The sequence below is a fragment of the Nerophis lumbriciformis genome, linkage group LG28 (genome assembly GCF_033978685.3).
Source record: "Nerophis lumbriciformis linkage group LG28, RoL_Nlum_v2.1, whole genome shotgun sequence".
Lineage (NCBI taxonomy): Eukaryota > Metazoa > Chordata > Actinopteri > Syngnathiformes > Syngnathidae > Nerophis > Nerophis lumbriciformis.
Window position 1 is genome coordinate 2,472,292 of NC_084575.2, and position 19,502 is coordinate 2,491,793.

Below are 19,502 nucleotides of genomic sequence, written 5' to 3' on the forward strand. Positions count from 1 at the left end.
GAAGAAGAATGTTTTAATGTAGACACATAAAATCATCATATTGCTGTGATAATATGCATCAAGTGTTCATTCAAGGCTAAGGCAAAATATCCACAAATATATGGTGTATTGTGACATGGCCTAAACATATCCACATATATATGGTGTATCGTGACATGGCCTAAACATATCCACATATATATGGTGTATCGTGACATGGACTAAACATATCCACATATATATGGTGTATCGTGACATGGCCTAAACATATCCACATATATATGGTGTATCGTGACATGGACTAAACATATCCACATATACCGTATTTTCCGCACTATAAGGCGCACCTAAAAACCACAAATGTTCTCAAAAGCTGACAGTGCGCCTTATAACCCGGTGCGCTTTATATATGGATAAATATTAAGATTCATTTTCATAAAGTTTAGGTCTCGCAACTACGGTAAACAGCCGCCATCTTTTTTCCCCGTAGAAGAAGCGCGCGGTGCATGCTGGGATATGTGACGTTTCATTTCCATTTGTGTGTTTATGTAAAGACCCCAAAATGGCTCCTATTAAGTGTGTTGTCTGTCTAATTATAAATAATGCAGACGAGGCGTGTTAACTGAGTTCTCAACGTTTACTCACAGCGTGCTCATAACCACATTCGAACTCCCAGCATACAACAACGCTTCTCAGGGCTACCGCGCATGCTCGTAACTATCGTTGCATGCTGGGTAGTGTAGTTGTTATATTTGCTAGCTCATAACAGCACATTGAGAGACACGCTTACGCGCTTAATTCAATACTCGCCGTCATTCCGGGTGGATTGACAAAAGACCTCCAGCCGCTAGATATTGGTGTCAACAGGGCATTCGAAGCTAGACTGCTAACTGCGTGGGAACAATGGATGACAGAAGGCGAACACACCTTCACTAAGACGAGGAGGCAGCGCCAGACGACGCCAACATCTGCCAGTGGATCGTAAATTTGCCCAACTTTTCACTTCGGACACCGAAGACGAAGGATTTACGAATGAAAAATAACTTCAGAAAGTGAGCGCTATGTTTATTTTGTGTGTTGTGACATTAACGTTCGAGCAACATTATGTTGCTATTGCTCTGCACTATTTTGAATTTTACTATGTTTGTGATTGCACATTTGCGTACATTTTGGGAGTGAACAGAGTTGTTAGAACGCTGGTTTTTAATATATTATTAAAGTTTGACTGACCTATCTGACTGTTTTTTTGACATTCCCTTTAGCGCAGCGTAGGCGCGGCTTATAGTCCGGGGCGGCTTATTGGTGGACAAAGTTATGAAATATGCCATTCATTGAAGGTGCGGCTAATAATCCGGTGCGCCTTATAGTGCGGAAAATACGGTATATGGTGTATCGTGACATGGACTAAACATATCCACATATATATGGTGTATCGTGACATGGCCTAAACATATCCACATATATATGGTGTATCGTGACATGGCCTAAAAATATCCACATATATATGGTGTATCATGACATGGCCTAAACATATCCGCATATATATGGTGTATCGTGACATGGCCTAAAAATATCCACATACATATGGTGTATCGTGACATGGCCTAAACATATTCACATATTAATAAAAGGCCATATCGCCCAGCCCTAGTTCGAATGTGATTTTTTTTTATATATCCACCATCATGTCTGTTATAATAATTGTGAACGATAGAAAAATCCCCTAAAAAGTGCAGTTTCCCTCTAAATTCCAATGATTAGATTTAAGACTTGAAGTGTATGAGCATGAAGTGATGAAGCCTACTTGGATGAGTCTTCTAAGACAAAGTGAACAGTCCAGTTGTGATGGATTGAATGCCCTGAGAATAAAATGATATGTGCTTACTTGGACTGTGATGAAGCTGTGAGGACTCAGGTGCTTTGTCTTCATGCTCTTCAGTCTTCACAGAGACAACAGTCAGTGGAAACTTGCTGACATCATCCTCCTCCTGCTCTACAACACACTCTCCCTCCTCTTCCTCTCTCATGTGTGGATCCTCCTCTTCCTCTTTCATGTGTGGATCATCCTCTTCCTCTTTCATGTGGGGGGGCTGTGGATCATCCTCTTCCTCTTTAATGTGGGTGGGCTGCGGATCATTCTCTTCCTTTTTCATGTGTGGATCATCCTCTTCCTCTTTCATGTGGGTGGGCTGTGGATCCCCCTCTTCCTCTTTCATGTGGGTGGGCTGTGGATCATCCTCTTCCTCTTTCATGTGGGTGGGCTGTGGATCCCCCTCTTCCTCTTTCATGTGGGTGTGCTGTGGATCATCCTCTTCCTCTTTCATGTGGGTGGGCTGCTGGACATCTGTTGGGTAAATAAGTCAATAAGATAAATGATAAGAGATAAAGAGAGAAAATAAATAGTTTTGGACTGACACTGTAAACACAATGAGATTATTTGTGTTCTTTTGTGTGTTGTGTTAAAGGTGTGTAGCAAAACAACCAATAAAAACACAGGAAATACCATCTTTTGTCCTAAAATTAATTCAAAAGTGGTACAGTGAGTACAAAAAAGACTTGGAAATTTGATGGGGGTCAATTTGAAAATGTTTATATGTACGAGGCAGCATTGATTGAGGCATTCTTAACTTCACTGATGTAAAGGCTGTAAATATTGAGATTGTCATTACCGTAACTTCATTATCATGGAAATAAAACAAATCTAATTCCAAAATCACTTAAAAAAAACATTCATGGTATGTTTTTGTTATCATGCAGAATACTTTTGGGTGGTCATTTTGTTGGCTGGGCCAAAAGGAACTTTTAACAAAAACATGTTTCCCTATGTGCTGTTTTATGGAGTATCTCCATCAACAATTCCTCTTTAGGAATTGGAGACCATCTACAACACACGGAAGGAAAGTCAGTCACCTTTATGTTCTTTTAATAATTCAAGTGTTGACTACTTTGGTTATTGAAAATAAATGTTTACTTTCACTTATTGTTGCATGTAAGTCAGAATCAGGAAGTGAAATTATAACTTTATTTAGATTTGATTACAGTGAAAAATGTATTTAGTGAGGGTGTGAGTTTTGTGTAAACATGTTGATACAGGTTTACATCTTCTTGGGGACTGGAACACAGATATGTCCTGAAAGGATGCACCCATTTTTAAAACCTTCACTAAGCTGTGCCACCAACATTGTCTCACTTAGCTCATTAAGCATACTACCAGGGTGAGTGAGTCCTTTTAAACCTTCATAGACCTCGTTGTTACTTCTGACCAGTCTATGATTTTCACAAGTGGAACTACTGTATGCGGCTTAAGTGATCATTCCATCATTTTCTGTACCCAAAAAAAACATAGAACTGAGTCTGAGGAGTTCCGGTGACATCATCAAGCTGAATGGCAGCTTCGAGTAACATCTCCCTCGTGAGAAAAGTTATTTTGCCCCGTTAGACCGTAACATGCCAAATTTTTAGATAATCTCTGAACAAACAAAAGGGGCAAGAATGGGGAAAACCAGAGGAAATCGAGGAAATATTGTTGCAGAGCCTGTAAATGAGGAAAGCTCTGTGTCCGCGAACAGCTCCCCTGTAAAGCTACAAGATGGCGGTGCTAACGCTAACCCTCGCTCAAAGGAGGCGGACGCCGAAGGTTTAGTCCAAGTTCTGGAGGAGATTCGGGACTTCCGAAAAGACATAAAAGAACAGCTGAACGATATTAAATCCGAGCTCACCAACATTAAACAAATAACAGACACAGAGGAGCGAATTGAGAAGGTGGAGGGCCGGATTCAAAACGTGGAGTATGTGTTGAACAACATGATAAAAGTCATTCATCAGAAAGAAAACAAACTACTCGACTATGAAGGGAGATCCTGACACAAGAACTTGAGGATATACAATGTTCCCGAAGGAGCCGAGGGACCGTCCATGCCAGAGTTTGTGGAAAAACTGCTGCGGGACATGTTGGAGATCCCCGCAACTACGCAACTCGACATCGAAAGGGCCAAGACCCGCCGGAGACAGAGAAGACAAGCCGCGGTCAATAATAGTCAAATTCCTCCGCTACAGGATGAAAGAAGAGGTCATGAGCAAAGCCTGGGGAAAGAAGAAGATTTTTCTGAATGGGAGACTAATGCATTTTGACCAGGATTACCTCCCAGCAGTCCTGCAAAAGAGGAAAAAATATGCTGAAGCGAAGCAAGTGTTAAAGCAAAGAAATATCTGCTTCCAGACTCCGTACCCGGCCAAACTACGAGTGTTCCAGGAGGACGGCACGCAGTTATACCGGACAGCAAAGGAGGCAACAAAAGACATGAAGGACAGAGGACTTCCAGTCAGCGTGACTACACCGAGGGAGAGCCTGCTGGATCAGCTGTCCCGCTCCGCCTGGGAGACCATGGGAGGAAGGAGCCGGGAGGGGACATGTGAGGAGCCAGAGAAAAGCATCAAGGAGAGACTGCAAGCCTTCAGAAGATAATCATCGCCTTCTCCGGAGGACCTGTTAATTTTGACTGACTTCTTAAAGTGTTGGTAAGATGAACAGAACCAAAACAGGTGACTTTAAATTCACTCCAAGACATTTGCGTTTATATAATAACCCCAGCTAGATGAGAATATATACAAATGAGGGATGTATCTATGTAATGAACAGAGATTTTGTTTCTCTTTCTACCAAGTGCCATGATGGGGGCCCTCAGCCTATAGTTGGGAGAGGATTTCCCCCACAGCAAGACGTTTTATCTAGCCCAACTCAGGGGCATCTATTAGAGACCCCTGCCTTGGAACTACACTTTTCTTTTTTAATTGTCTTTAGTTATTTTTGCTTTGTTTTATTTATGTTATATCAGTTGTTTTCGTTATGGGAGTAGACTTGCTAGGTTTTATTTTGAATATTTTATTGGTACACTTACAAGTAAATACATATGGTTAGTGACAAAGTAAAATGTGTATCATTTAATGTTAATGTCCTATTGAACCCAATTAAACGCAATAAAATATTATCGAAGGTGAGGACAGAACAAGCCCACATAGTATATTTACAGGAGACCCATTTGACTGACAAGGAGCATGTAAAACTAAAGAGAATGGGCTTCACTCATTTGTTTTGTTCGTCATATAAATTAGGACATAGGAAAGGAGTTACAATCCTCATCTCAAAAAAGCTACATTTTGAAAAAGTATTGGAATTTGGTGATAAGGAGGGTAGATTTATTTTAGTAAAGGGAAAGCTAGATGGGAACCCAATCACCTTATTGAATGTCTCTACACCCCCTGGGAGTGATATTAATTTCTTCCAAAAAATCACCAATATTATGGTAACGGAAACCAAAGGTCTTTTGATTTGTGGTGGGGATTTAAATATATATTTACAGCCAACATTGGACTCATCTAGTATAAAAATACAAAACGTGAAACCCCTTTATAAGAAAATAAACACACTTTTTGAGGAAGTAGGCTTAATTGACATATGGCGAGACTTTTTCCCAGACAGAAGGGATTATACTTATTTCTCTGCTCCGCACTGTCTTTATACAAGAATAGATTATTTCTAACATTTGGAAAGGATATGTTACATCTTAGGGGGCGCATTGCTGCGCTGGTAGCGTTCCTTCCAATACAGACGACAAGCAGGTGCGGCGTGCAGGTAAGATTTAAGGTTTTAATTATTTTAAGGCAGGATCAAAAATACAAACTGAGGATTCTAGCAAGCATGGAGCTAAAAAACACAAAATGTCACCAAGGGTGAAAAAACAAGGAATGCTAGTGCGTACAAACTTACTACAGCGAGGAGAAAAAACAGGAGAACGTAAACGTTGACTAAAGCAAACATTGACCCAGCAACTACTGCTGGGTGACAGGAAACTATAAAGGGGAGTGATTAACCAAAACACCTAGCGGGAACACTAATTGCAAAACTAAGACAGGTGAGGAGAATCAGTGCCCATGGAAACCAACAGTAAACAGGGAAAGAGTGTGCACCCAGGAAACAGACTAAAAAAGAAACATTACCAACATAAATCATGCCATGATCCGGGTAACGGATCATGACATAACCCCCCCCCTTAAGGGACGGATCCCAGACGTCCCAAACTACAATCCCCCCCCCCAGAAAGTCAAAAGTCACGGGAGGGTAGAGGGATGACTTGGTGGTGGGCCGCCAGGCCATGTGTCCCCGAAGCCACTGGGGACAAGTCAGGTGGCGGCGGCGGGTAGATTGTCGCCACAATCGTCGAGGCGGGCGACCTCGGAATGGCCATGTCTGTGGCCGTTGAGAAGGCGGACGAGACTGGCGCCAGAACCTCAGGAGTCTTTGAGTCCTGTACCCAAGTCTGGGACGTCGCTGCTGTTGGCGCCAAAAGCGTCCATGAATAGTCCAGAAACGACGAGGTGGGCGGCGTCGTGGTGCGGCCCGCCGGACACAAGGAGGTGGGCACGTCGTAGGTGAGGCAGGCGTGGAAGCCGCGGGAGGTGTGGTAGGTGAGGCAGTCGTGGAAGCCGCGGGAAGCGTCGTCGCCGTAGAAACAGGAAGCGTCGTCGCCGTGGAAACAGGAAGCGTCGTCGCCGTGGAAACAGGAAGCGTCGTCGCCATGGAAGCAGGCGGCTCGTCTGTCGGTGTGGGCGGAGCCAGAGGCGGAGCAGGCGGCTCGTCTGTCGGCGTGGGCGGAGCCAGAGGCGGAGCAGGCGGCTCGTCTGTCGGCGTGGGCGGAGCCAGAGGCGGACCAGGCGGCTCGTCTGTCGGCGTGGGCGGAGCCAGAGGCTGAGCAGGCGGCTCATCTGTTGGCGTGGGCGGAGCCAGACGCGGAGCAGGCGGCTCGTCTGTCGGCGTGGGCGGAGCCAGACGCGGAGCAGGCGGCTCGTCTGTCGGCGTGGGCGGAGCCAGAGGCGGAGCAGGCGGCTCGTCTGTCGGCGTGGGCGGAGCCAGAGGCGGAGCAGGCGGCTCGTCTGTCGGCGTGGGCGGAGCCAGAGGCGGAGCAGGCGCCTCGTCTGTCGGCGTGGGCGGAGCCAGAGGCGAAGCAGGCGGCTCGTCTGTCGACGTGGGCGCAGTCAGGGGCGAATCAGGCAACGGAATATCTGCGGGTGGTGGATGTCTCAGCTGGACTGCTGGGTTGGCCGTAGGGGGGATCATCACCTGCAGCGCGGTGAGTATACTTCCCAGCTGTCTCTCCAAAGCATCAAGGCGGGCGTCTTGGCGTTCCGCCATGGCGTTGACGCAAGCCCCAAGAACGCCAAACTGTTCCTCCTGTTGTCCAAGTTGTTTGGCCTGTTCGTGCAATGCCCTTTTTACTGGGTCGGTCTCTGCAGGGTCTCGTGTGCTTTGCAGCGCTGGAGCAGGAGGTGGAGAGGATGGCGTTTGCAGGACTACCAGGGTTGATGGTGGCGTCAGAGTGGTAGGCGTCTGGGCTGTCAGCGTGGGAGGAGCCAGAAGAGCAGGCGGAGTGTTTTCTGCTGATTGGGATTGTTCCTCCAGTTGCAGTTCAATAAGTACCTTGCGGTACCACTCATCCACCCAAGCCGGACTGTATTTTTCAAGGTTTGTCTTGGAAGATGACTGGGCTGGAATAGGAAGTGGAGAAGGCTGAGCAGCACGTGGCACAGCAGACAGAGGAGACAGAGCAGGAAGTGGGGCCGAAGCCGACAGCGCGGAGGAGAGGCAGGCAGCAACCTCAGTGGAAGGAGGTCTGCTGGCCCCGCTGACACGGTACCAGCACTGCCCACGCCCCTCTCAGGAAGCAGATTCCAGATGCTAAATGGAGCTGTGGGGGGAGCGCTTGTGCGAGTTTGGCGGGAGCAGAGGGCACGGGCGGGTGGGCTCTAGGAAGCCCGGGAGCTGGCTTTGTGCGTGTGCGCTGCTGGCGCCTTTCTGGACAATTGCCAGCAGGTGGTGTCTGAGGGGAGGAGAAGCCGCACGGGAAAAGCCTGGTAGACAACGTTGAGGGCAAAGTGTCCATCTGGTACCCCTTCTGTGCCTGCTCTGAGCTGGCCCGCTGCCCGAGCCTTCGCGTACCAGGTGGGGTGGACGACGTCCGGGTGGCTTGAGAGTGGGGGAGGAAGCGGGTCTGTGCTTCCGTCAACTTAGCCATTAGCTGTCCCCATGCTAACATGGCGTCGGCCGGAAGGTCTTCTTCAGGCAGCTCGGCTTCGTCCTCGTATTCCCACGGCTGGGTGTCCGCTTGGAGTTCCAGGAGGATATCTTCTTTGTCCATGTTGGACAGGAACACTTCGTCTGGCTGGGTCAATCTGTTACGTCTTGGGGGGGCGCATTGCTGCGCTGGTAGTGTTCCTTCCAATCCAGACGACAAGCAGGTGCGGCGTGCAGGTAAGATTTAAGGTTTTAATTATTTTAAGGCAGGATCAAAAATACAAACTGAGGATTCTAGCAAGCATGGAGCTAAAAAACACAAAATGTCACCAAGGGTGAAAAAACAAGGAATGCTAGTGCGTACAAACTTACTACAGCGAGGAGAAAAAACAGGAGAACGTAAACGTTGCCTAAAGCAAACATTGACCCAGCAACTACTGCTGGGTGACAGGAAACTATAAAGGGGAGTGATTAACCAAAACACCTGGTGGGAACACTAATTGCAAAACTAAGACAGGCGAGGAGAATCAGTGCCCATGGAAACCAACAGTAAACAGGGAAAGAGGGTGCACCCAGGAAACAGACTAAAACAGAAACATTACCAACATAAATCATGCCATGATCCGGGTAACGGATCATGACAGGATAAAGATAAAATATGTACCTGTGAAATTGGGACGATAGATCTAAGTGACCATGCACCTATATACCTATCTATTGACTTTAATCTGAGGGCAAAAATTAATACATAGAAACTAAACTCAAGTCTGCTGAATGACCTATCCTTTAAGACACAAATTAAATCTGAAAATAGTCTCTTCTTGGAGTTCAATGACACATTGATTAGATACTGAAGACACATATTATGGGACACTCTGAAGGCTGTTTTAGGAGGGAAAATTCTAGCAATATCTTCATTTAAGAAAAAAAATTAGAATACAAAATCAAATGACTTAAAAAAAAAACAACTAAAAGAATTAGAAAGAAAACACAAACTAAATTTGGTACAGGATACATTAAGGGAAATAAGAAATACTAGGAATACAATAAACAGTTTGGCCACACAAGAAATTAAAAACAATCTAATGTTTTTGCAACAGAGACACTATGAAAGTGGCTCTAAGTCTATGAAAATACTGGCCTGGAAACTAAAAAAAAAGATAGCAGAAAACACCATTCATAAAATGAGGGATCCAAGAACAAAAGGGATAAAAACTAAACCAAATGAAATTCAGGAAGTCTTCTAACATTTTTATAAAACTTTATACTCTGAGGTCTCTAGTAGGAGCATAACCCAAATTGACAGCTTCCTGAACTCTCTGGATTGACCTATTTTAGATGAAAAACAAAACCAAACAATATCTGCAGATATAACTGAAAATGAATTAAAAGTTGCAATTAGTAGGCTTAAATTAAGAAAATCGCCAGGATCAGTCGGTTACACGGCTAAATGGTATAAGAAATTTAAAAAATAATGAATACCTGTTTTACTCCCCACACTGAATTGGGTCTTAAAAAAGGCACAAACGCCACTCAGTTGGAGAGAGGCAATTATCTCAGCTATACCAAAAGAAGGCAAGGATAGAATTGAATGTGCATCTTACAGGCCAATATCGGTTCTTAATGTAGATTATAAACTATTTACTTCCATTATGGGCAAACGATTAGAAGATGTTTTACCTATATTGATACATAATGATCAAATAGGTTTTATACATCAACGACAAACACAAGACAATATAAGAAAGACACTACATATTATGGCTCATATACAAAGAAAAAACATTGAAGCAATTGTTACAAGTGTGGATGCCGAAAAGGCCTTTGATTCGGTCATTTGGAATTTTATTTACAGAGTTTTATATAAATTCGGCTTTCAGGATACAATCATTAAAACTATGCAGGCACTATATAACAATCCTACTGCTACGATTAAAGTCAATGGATACTTATCAAACAGTTTTACCCTAGAAAGGGGCTCTAGACAGGGATGTGCATGGTCACCATTACTCTTTGCATTATATCTAGAGCCATTAGCTCAGTCTATTAGACACAATGAAGATATTAAGGGAATCATGATTAAAGGAAGAGAGTATAAATTGGCCTGCTATGCGGATGACATTTTGGTTTACCTCGGACACCCAACATACTCGCTCCCTAAATTAATGCAATCATTTGAACTGTATGGTCAACTACCAGGATATAAAATCAATATACCGTATTTTCCGCACTATAAGGCGCACCGGATTATTAGCCGCACCTTCTATGAATTACATATTTCATAATTTTGTCCACCAATAAGCCGCCCCGGACTATAAGCCGCGCCTACGCTGCGCTAAAGTGAATGTCAAAAAAACGCTGCGCTAAAGTGAATGTCAAAAAAACAGTCAGATAGTTCAGTCAAACTTTAATAATATATTGAAAACCAGCGTTCTAACAACTCTGTCCCAAAATGTACGCAAATGTGCAATCACAAACATAGTAAAATTCAAAATGGTGTAGAGCAATAAATAGCAACATAATGTTGCTCGAACGTTAATGTCACAACACACAAAATAAACATAGCGCTCACCTTCTGAAGTTATTCTTCATTCGTAAATCCTTCGAATTCTTCGTCTTCGGTGTCCGAATTGAAAAGTTGCGCAAGCGTGGGATCCAAAAATGGCCGGCTCCGCCTCGTCGAAGTCATCGGATTCAGTGTCGCTGTTGTTGTGCAGCAGTTCTGTGAATCCTGCCTTCCGGAAAGCTCGGACCACAGTTGTGACCGAAACTATCTGCCCAGGCATTTACGATCCACTGGCAGATGTTGGCGTATGTCGACCGGCGCTATCTGCCCGTCTTAGTGAAGGTGTGTTCGCCTTCGGAGCTGTGTGAAAAAAGCCACCCGGCCTCTTCGCGTAAACTTCCCTTAACCACTCGCTCATCTTTTCTTCATCCATCCATCCCTTCGAGTTAGCTTTTATGATGACGCCGGCTGGAAAGGTCTCTTTTGGCAAGGTCTTCCTTTTGAATATCATCATGGGTGGAAGTTAGCATGGCAAGCTAGAACCACAGTGAAGGATGACTTCTCATTCCCTGTGGTGCGAATATTCACCGTACGTGCTCCCGTTCCACAGTGCGGTTCACAGGAATATCAGCTGTGAAATACGGTAGTAATCCGTGTGCGGATGGAGAGATTGCGTCTTTTTATGAACCGGATCGCTTAGTAGGAGCCATTTTGTGGTCTTTACAGATGTAAACAGGAAATGAAACGTACGGTGATATCCGCGCGTTTTTTCTTCTTCTTCCGGGGGCGGGTGAAGCGCTTCCTGTTCTATGGGGGCGGGTGCTTTCCTTGGCGGTTGCTTGCGTAGAAGAAGAAGCGCTTCCTGTTCTACCGGGAAAAAAGATGGCGGCTGTTTACCGAAGTTGCGAGACCGAAACTTTATGAAAATGAATCGTAATAAAGCGCACCGGGTTATAAGGCGCACTGTCAGCTTTTGAGAAAAATTGTGGTTTTTAGGTGCGCCTTATAGTGCGGAAAATACGGTAGGTAAAACCCAGCTACTCATATAATTATAACCCACCAGGGGAAATCAGAAGTAGTTACCCTCTGATATGGTAAACAGAGTCTTTTAAATACATTGGCATTAATTTGCCAAAAGATCAAACAAAATGATCAGAATACAATTATCTACCCATACATAAAAAAATAAAAGATGACATAGCAAGATAGAACTTAATTCCTTTTTTTAGCCTTAGTTCTAGAATTGATTCCATTAAAATGAATGTACTGCCAAGACTGCTGTACCTATTTCAAACCCTGCTAATAGAGATTAACCAAAACCAAGTCAATGAATGGGACAAAAGGCTATCAAGGTATATATGGCAAAGTAAAAGGCCAAGAGTTTGTCTCAAAACTTTACAATTGGTCAAACAAAAGGGAGGATGGGGTTTACCTTGCCTCCGATATTACTATTTTGCAGCCCAGATAAGAGCAGTGATATGCTGGTGCAACCCGTCATACATTGCTCAATGGAAAATTGTTTAAGAAGAAATGCCCTCCATCCCCATACAAGCAATCCTGGCGGATAACTATTTACAAACCCACATAAATAACATTGATAACCCATGGGTGAAATTGACCCTTAAAGGGGAACATTATCACAATTTCAGAAGGGTTAAAACCATTAAAAATCAGTTCCCTGTGGCTTATTTTATTTTTCGAAGTTTTTTTCAAAATGTTACTCATCACGCAATATCCCTAAAAAAAGCTTCAAAGTGCCTGATTTTAACCATCGTTATATACACCCGTCCATTATCCTGTGACGTCACACAGTGATGCCAATACAAACAAACATGGCGGCTAGAACGGCAAGGTATAGCGACATTAGCTCGGATTCAGACTCGGATTTCAACGGCTTAAGCGATTCAATAGATTACGCATGTATTGAAACGGATGGTTGTAGTGTGGAGGCAGGTAGCGAAAACGAAATTGAAGAAGAAACTGAAGCTATTGAGCCATATCAGTTTGAACCGTATGCAAGCGAAACCGACGAAAACAACACGACAGCCAGCGACACGAGAGAAAGCGAGGACGAATTCGGCGATCGCCTTCTAACCACCGATTGGTATGTGTTTGTTTGGCATTAAAGGAAACTAACAACTATGAACTAGGTTTACAGCATATGAAATACATTTGGCAACAACATGCACTTTGAGAGTGCAGACAGCCCAGTTTTCATCAATTAATATATTCTGTAGACATACCCTCATCCGCTCTCTTTTCCTGAAAGCTGATCTGTCCAGTCCAGTTGGAAATGCATCTGCTTTGAGTGTCGCAGGATATCCACACATTCTTGCCATCTCTGTCATAGCATAGCTTTCGTCGGTAAAGGAAGCGGAACAAACGTCCAATTTCTTGCCACTTTCGCATCTTTGGGCCACTGGTGCAACTTGAATCCGTCCCTGTTCGTGTTGTTACACCCTCCGACAACACACCGACAAGGCATGATGTCTCCAAGGTACGGAAAACAGTCGAAAAAACGGAAAATAACAGAGCTGATTTGACTCGGTGTTTGTAATGTGTTTGAGAAAATGGCGGATTGCTTCCCGATGTGACGTCACAACGTGACGTCATCGCTCCGAGAGCGAATAATAGAAAGGCGTTTAATTCGCCAAAATTCACCCATTAAGAGTTCGAAAATCGGTTAAAAAAATATATGGTCTTTTTTCTGCAACATCAAGGTATATATTGACGCTTACATAGGTCTGGTGATAATGTTCCCCTTTAAAGTGTGGAAAATGATCATAAAGGAATACAAACTCGAGAGTGATATTGCAGTTCTTAAATGGTGTGCCTATGATACAGAGTTTACACCTAATAAATTAGACTCAAGATTTAAGGACTGGATATCTAAGGGTATAACAGTTTTATGTAGTGTAATGAAAGATAAAAAATGCTTAGTTCTGAAACTATTAAAAGGACATATATATTAGAAAACCAAGACTTCTATCGATATTTGCAGTCGCGGCATTTTGTTAATATGAAGGTGAAAAGTGTCACAAAGACGAGTATATGTTTGATTGAACTGTTTACAAAAGCCTACAATTCAGAAATTATTGATAGAAGTGTTTCATGCTTGTATAAGGGTCTGTTGAATATGAAATCATATTCAACTTCATATATTAAAACAAAATGGGAGAAGGAAGGAGAGATAACTAAATCTGAGGAAGAATGGACAATAATATGGAAATATCAATGGACTTGTACCAGCTCACCCAAGTTGAGGAAGTTTGGCTGGAAAAGTTTGATCAGATTTTTTATTACACCTTTTCAGAAGTCTCACTATGATAACAACTCCCCTGCCTGCTGGAGAAATTGTGGGAATTCAAATGCAAATCACTACCATGTTTTGTGGGACTGCTCCACCATAAAGGACTATTGGAAAGAGATACACCAAGCTCTACAGGATATTTTCAAACGTGAAATACCCCTCCAAAGTAAAACTTTGTTTTTGGACATGTACCTCAGGACTGGCTGAAGAAAGATAAACACTTCATGAATATCCTACTGGTGGCTTGTAAAAAGACTATTACTAGGAAATGGATATCCCAGGAGAGCCCAACTTTGAAGCAATGGATGGAAACAACAATGGACATACCGTATTTTCCGCACTATTAGCCGCACCTAAAAACCACAAATTTACTCAAAAGCTGACAGTGCGGCTTTTAACCCGATGCGCCTTATATATGGATTAATATTACGATTCATTTTCATAAAGTTTCGATCTCGCAACTACGGTAAACAGCCGCCATCTTTTTTCCCGGTAGAACAGGAAGCGCTTCTTCTTCTACGCAAGCAACCGCCAAGGTAAGCACCCGCCCCCATAGAACAGGAAGCGCTTCTTCTACTGTAAGCAACCACCCGCCCCCGGAAGAAGAAGAAGCGCGCGGATTTTCGTTTCATTTCCTTTGTGTGTTTACATCTGTAAAGACCAGACCACAAAATGGCTCCTACTAAGCGACACGCGTATAACGCAGAATTTAAACTTAAGGCAATAAGTCATGCCGAAGAACACGGAAATAGAGCAGCAGCAAGAGAATATAACATAAATGAATCAATGGTGCGTAGGTGGAGGAAGCAAGAAGATGACCTGCGCCAGGTAAAGAAGACAAAACAGAGTTTCCGAGGGAACAAAGCAAGATGGCTACTGTTGGAGGACAAACTGGAACAGTGGGTTGTTGAGCAGAGAGCAGCAAGCAGAAGTGTCAGCACCATCATTATTCGAATGAAGGCAACAGCGCTAGCAAGCGAACTTCACCTGGATGATTTTAAAGGTGGTGCTTCTTGGTGTTTCCGGTTCATGAAAAGACGCAATCTCTCCATCCGCACACGGACCACTATTTCACAGCAACTGCCTAAAGACTTTAAAGAAAAGCTGGCTACTTTCCGTGCATATTGTAAAAACAAGATAGCTGAAAAAAAGATCCGGCCAGAGAACATTATCAACATGGACGAGGTTCCACTGACTTTTGATATTCCTGTGAACCGCACTGTTGATACAACGGGAGCACGTACGGTGAATATTCGCACCACAGGGAATGAGAAGTCATCCTTCACTGTGGTTCTAGCTTGCCATGCTAATGGCCAGAAACTTCCACCCATGGTGATATTCAAAAGGAAGACCTTGCCAAAAGAGACCTTTCCAGCCGGCGTCATCATAAAAGCTAACTCGAAGGGATGGATGGATGAAGAAAAGATGAGCGAGTGGTTAAGGGAAGTTTACGCGAAGAGGCCGGGTGGCAGCTCCGTCCATGTTGATATACGACTCTATGCGCGCCCACATCACAGATGGTGTCAAAAAACAAGTGAAGCACACAAATACAACACTCGCCGTCATTCCGGGTGGATTAACCAAAGAACTCCAACCGCTGGATATTGGTGTCAACAGGGCATTCAAATCACGACTGCGAACGGCGTGGGAACAATGGATGACCGAAGGCGAACACACCTTCACTAAGACAGGCAGACAGCGCCGGACGACATACGCCAACATCTGCCAGTGGATCGTAAATGCCTGGGCAGATATTTCGGTCACAACTGTGGTCCGAGCTTTCCGGAAGGCAGGATTCACAGAACTGCTGGACAACAGTGACACTGACTCCGATGACTTCGACGAGACGGAACCGGCCATTTTGGATCCCACATTTGCCCAACTTTTCAATTCGGACACCGAAGACGAAGGATTTACGAATGAAGAATAACTTCAGAAAGTGAGCGCTATGTTTATTTTGTGTGTTGTGACATTAACGTTCGAGCAACATTATGTTGCTATTGCTCTGCACTATTTTGAATTTGACTATGTTTGTGATTGCACATTTGCGTACATTTTGGGACAGAGTTGTTAGAACGCTGGTTTTTAATATATTATTAAAGTTTGACTGACCTATCTGACTGTTTTTTTGACATTCCCTTTAGCGCAGCGTAGGCGCGGCTTATAACCCGGGGCGGCTTATAGGTGGACAAAGTTTTGAAATATGCCATTCATTGAAGGTGCGGCTAATAACCCGGGGCGGCTTATAGTGCGGAAAATACGGTATATAAAATGGAGAAGATAACTGCCTTTATTAATTATGAATTGGAGAAATTTACTTCATACTGGGAAAACTGGGTCAACTATGTCACACCCCATAAACCTGACTTTAATTTTTCGAATTAGTGATTGTACTGCAAAAAAAAAGAATAAAAGGGATTACTCCCTTTATGTGTATATGTATGTATATATGTATATATATATATATATATATATATATATATTTATATATATATGCATCTGTTTATATTTAGTTTTATTTCTGATTATTATTATTATTAATGTATTATTAATGTATTATAATTATTTTTTGTTCTTTGTTTATTTAATCGATGTATTTGTAGATATTACTTTGTTTTTTTGTTGTTTCTTTCTTTTTTTGGGGTGGGGGTGGTATGGGTGGGATACAAACAAAAATATTTTGACATTTAGGGCAGACAATAGAAATATGATTTATGTGAATATGATGTAAACTGTGGTACGCAGGCATCACCTAGTGGTACGCCAATTATTATTTCATTATTTAAGTACAGTGTTTTATTTTCCTACATGCAAACACAGTGTTACTGTTCAAACTGTGTGTAATGTTAGAGTAACTAAAAATATTAAATATACTTGTTACATAACGTGTCTTCCTTGTTTTTAATGAATAATTAAGGCCTACTATGCTATTGTATTTTAATGTTGTTCATGATGGTGGTACTTGGAGATCCAAGTATTTTCTGAGGTGGTACCGTATTTTCCGCACCATAAGGCGCCCTGGGTTATAAGCCGCGCCTTCAATGAACGGCATATTTCAAAACTTTGTCCACCTATAAGCCGCCCCGTGTTATAAGCCGCATCTAACTGCGCTAAAGGAATGTCAAAAAAACAGTCAGATAGGTCAGTCAAACTTTAATAATATATTAAAAACCAGCGTGATGTGGGCGCGCATGGAGTCGTATATCAACATGGACGGAGCTGCGTGAAAAAAGCCACCCGGCCTCTTCGCGTAAACTTACCTTAACCACTCGCTCATCTTTTCTTCATCCATCCATCCCTTCGAGTTAGCTTTTATGATGACGCCGGCTGGAAAGGTCTCTTTTGGCAAGGTCTTCCTTTTGAATATCACCATGGGTGGAAGTTTCTGGCCATTAGCATGGCAAGCTAGAACCACAGTGAAGGATGACTTCTCATTCCCTGTGGTGCGAATATTCACCGTACGTGCTCCCGTTGTATCCACAGTGCGGTTCACAGGAATATCAAAAGTCAGTGGAACCTCGTCCATGTTGATAATGTTCTCTGGCCGGATCTTTTTTTCAGCTATTTTGTTTTTACAATATGCACGGAAAGTAGCCAGCTTTTCTTGAAAGTCTTTAGGCAGTTGCTGTGAAATAGTAGTCCGTGTGCGGATGGAGAGATTGCGTCTTTTCATGAACCGGAAACCTGTCGCTTAGTAGGAGCCATTTTGTGGTCTTTACAGATGTAAACACACAAAGGAAATGAAACGTAATATCCGCGCGCTTCTTCTTCTTCTACGCGGGCGGGTGGTTGCTTACAGTAGAAGAAGAAGCGCTTCCTGTTCTATGGGGGCGGGTGCTTACCTTGGCGGTTGCTTGCGTAGAAGAAGAAGCACTTCCTCTTCTACGGGGAAAAAAGATGGCGGCTGTTTACCGTAGTTGCGAGACCGAAACTTTATGAAAATGAATCTTAATATTAATCCATATATAAAGCGCACCGGGTTATAAGCCGCACTGTCAGCTTTTGAGTAAATTTGTGGTTTTTAGGTGCGGCTAATAGTGCGGAAAATACGGTACTTGGTGAAAAAAGTTTGACAACTACTGATGTAGTGAGACTGTAAACTACATTGGCAGACACCATTTTGTTATACCCAATACATCGGGCTTCCAACGAGATCCCGTTTTTTCCCCGAGTTAGAAAGTTCCAAAACTGTTCACGTTATACCATCTCATCTCATTGTGGATCATGTGAATGTTTGAAGTGGAACTAAATGTGATCTCTGAAAGGGGTACACATTATTTCCAAAGCAGGGCCCCCATCCACATATACAATACTAGTACATATCTGATGAAAAACAACATTATTTTTGTTATTTTAATTATAAGTGTGCCAAATCACCTATATTTGAACATTATCTAATGTAAATGACTGCTGTCTGATAATCACATTAATAACACAATAACAATCATGTGTCTGACTACACCTATTAATCACAATTAATCTAACACGTCATGTTCATGTTAATAATGAAATATAAAGTTAGTAAACATGTGAGAGTAAGAAGTAAACAAACCTGTTCTGTGTAACACAACTTGAGGTTTCTTGAAAACAGCGTCCAGTAGTTGACGTAGTCTTTTGTTTTCTTCTTTTGTCCGAGAAAGTTCCTCTTTGTACTCTGCTATCGTTCTTTCACACATTTTCACACAATCACAACACTTTACACTCACACTTGATCTTAACTAAGCGATGTGTTGATCAAATCCGCGTCTCTTTGTTAGCAGCTAACTAGCACGCTAAGCTAACTAGCACGCTAAGCTAACTAACGCGTTAAAACAAGTAGCAAGCTATGCGGGCCTAATAATGTCCAAAGTTGACTGAGACGAGTGGAGTTTATCCTGACACGGAGGATGAATAAAGTGTAGTTAGTAGCGAGGCTTAGAAGCGTGTGTGGAGTAAAGGAGAACTTTGCTGCAAAGCGCATATCCTCCACGCATGCGTCACTTAGGGGCGGGGCCAAGAGTCATAGTGATGGGCAAGTCATGAACGATTCATTCTAAATGTATGTTTTCATGGTGTCTCAAGCACGGCAACAAATGATCCATCCATCCATTTATCTACCGCGTGTCCCTTTCGGGGTCGCGGGGGGTGCTGGAGCCTATCTCAGCTGCATTCGGGCGGAAGGCGGTGTACACCCGGGACAAGTCGCCACCTCATCGCAGGGCCAACACAGATAGACAGACAAGTATATCAACTGTATTTGACTTTAAATCAGATAAATATCATTCAACAACAACACAATGTGCAGACTATAATTACTGCTTTGCTGGTTTTACTGGTGTAAAATTCTGCATCCGAGAGATCACAACCATTGCAGCCATGCGTCCAAAACATAACATCATCTTGCAGGGACATAAGGACAAGCAAAAGTAAAGTGTCTGTTATTTTACAATGTAATAATCTATTTAATAAGAAATGCTCAGAGAATACCTTTTTTTTTAGTATTTATTGGAGGCCTGAAAAGACAAAGGCCGTCTGTTTACAGGAGAGTGTCGCCTTTTATCTTAGCTCAGGAATGCATGGGGGAAGGGTTGGAGACAAGCGGGAAACTCTTAGTTAGGAAAAGTGTAGCTGCTGACAGAAGCACATTGTATATATGTTAT

At 43.1% G+C, this 19,502-nt stretch overlaps 1 protein-coding gene across 1 annotated transcript; it reads right to left on the reverse strand.

Moving 5' to 3' along the window:
* Window positions 1–1,684: 1,684 nt before the first annotated feature.
* Window positions 1,685–18,798, reverse strand: LOC133570814 (uncharacterized). Its single transcript, XM_061923532.2, has 2 exons — window positions 18,416–18,798; window positions 1,685–2,323 (listed from the first exon to the last, which is right to left on the reverse strand). Exons 1-2 carry the CDS (start codon window positions 18,537–18,539, stop codon window positions 1,797–1,799), a joined length of 651 nt encoding a protein of 216 aa, XP_061779516.1. The 5' UTR covers window positions 18,540–18,798; the 3' UTR covers window positions 1,685–1,796.
* Between the last annotated feature and the right edge of the window lie 704 nt (window positions 18,799–19,502).

Coding starts and splice junctions, on each gene's coding strand:
- LOC133570814 (XM_061923532.2), bottom strand. CDS start 18,539: ATGTGTGAAAGAACGATAGCAGAGTACAAAGAGGAACTTTCTCGGACA. Junction 2,324..18,415: donor AGTTGTGTTACACAGAACAG/GTTTGTTTACTT, acceptor TTTACCCAACAG/ATGTCCAGCAGCCCACCCAC.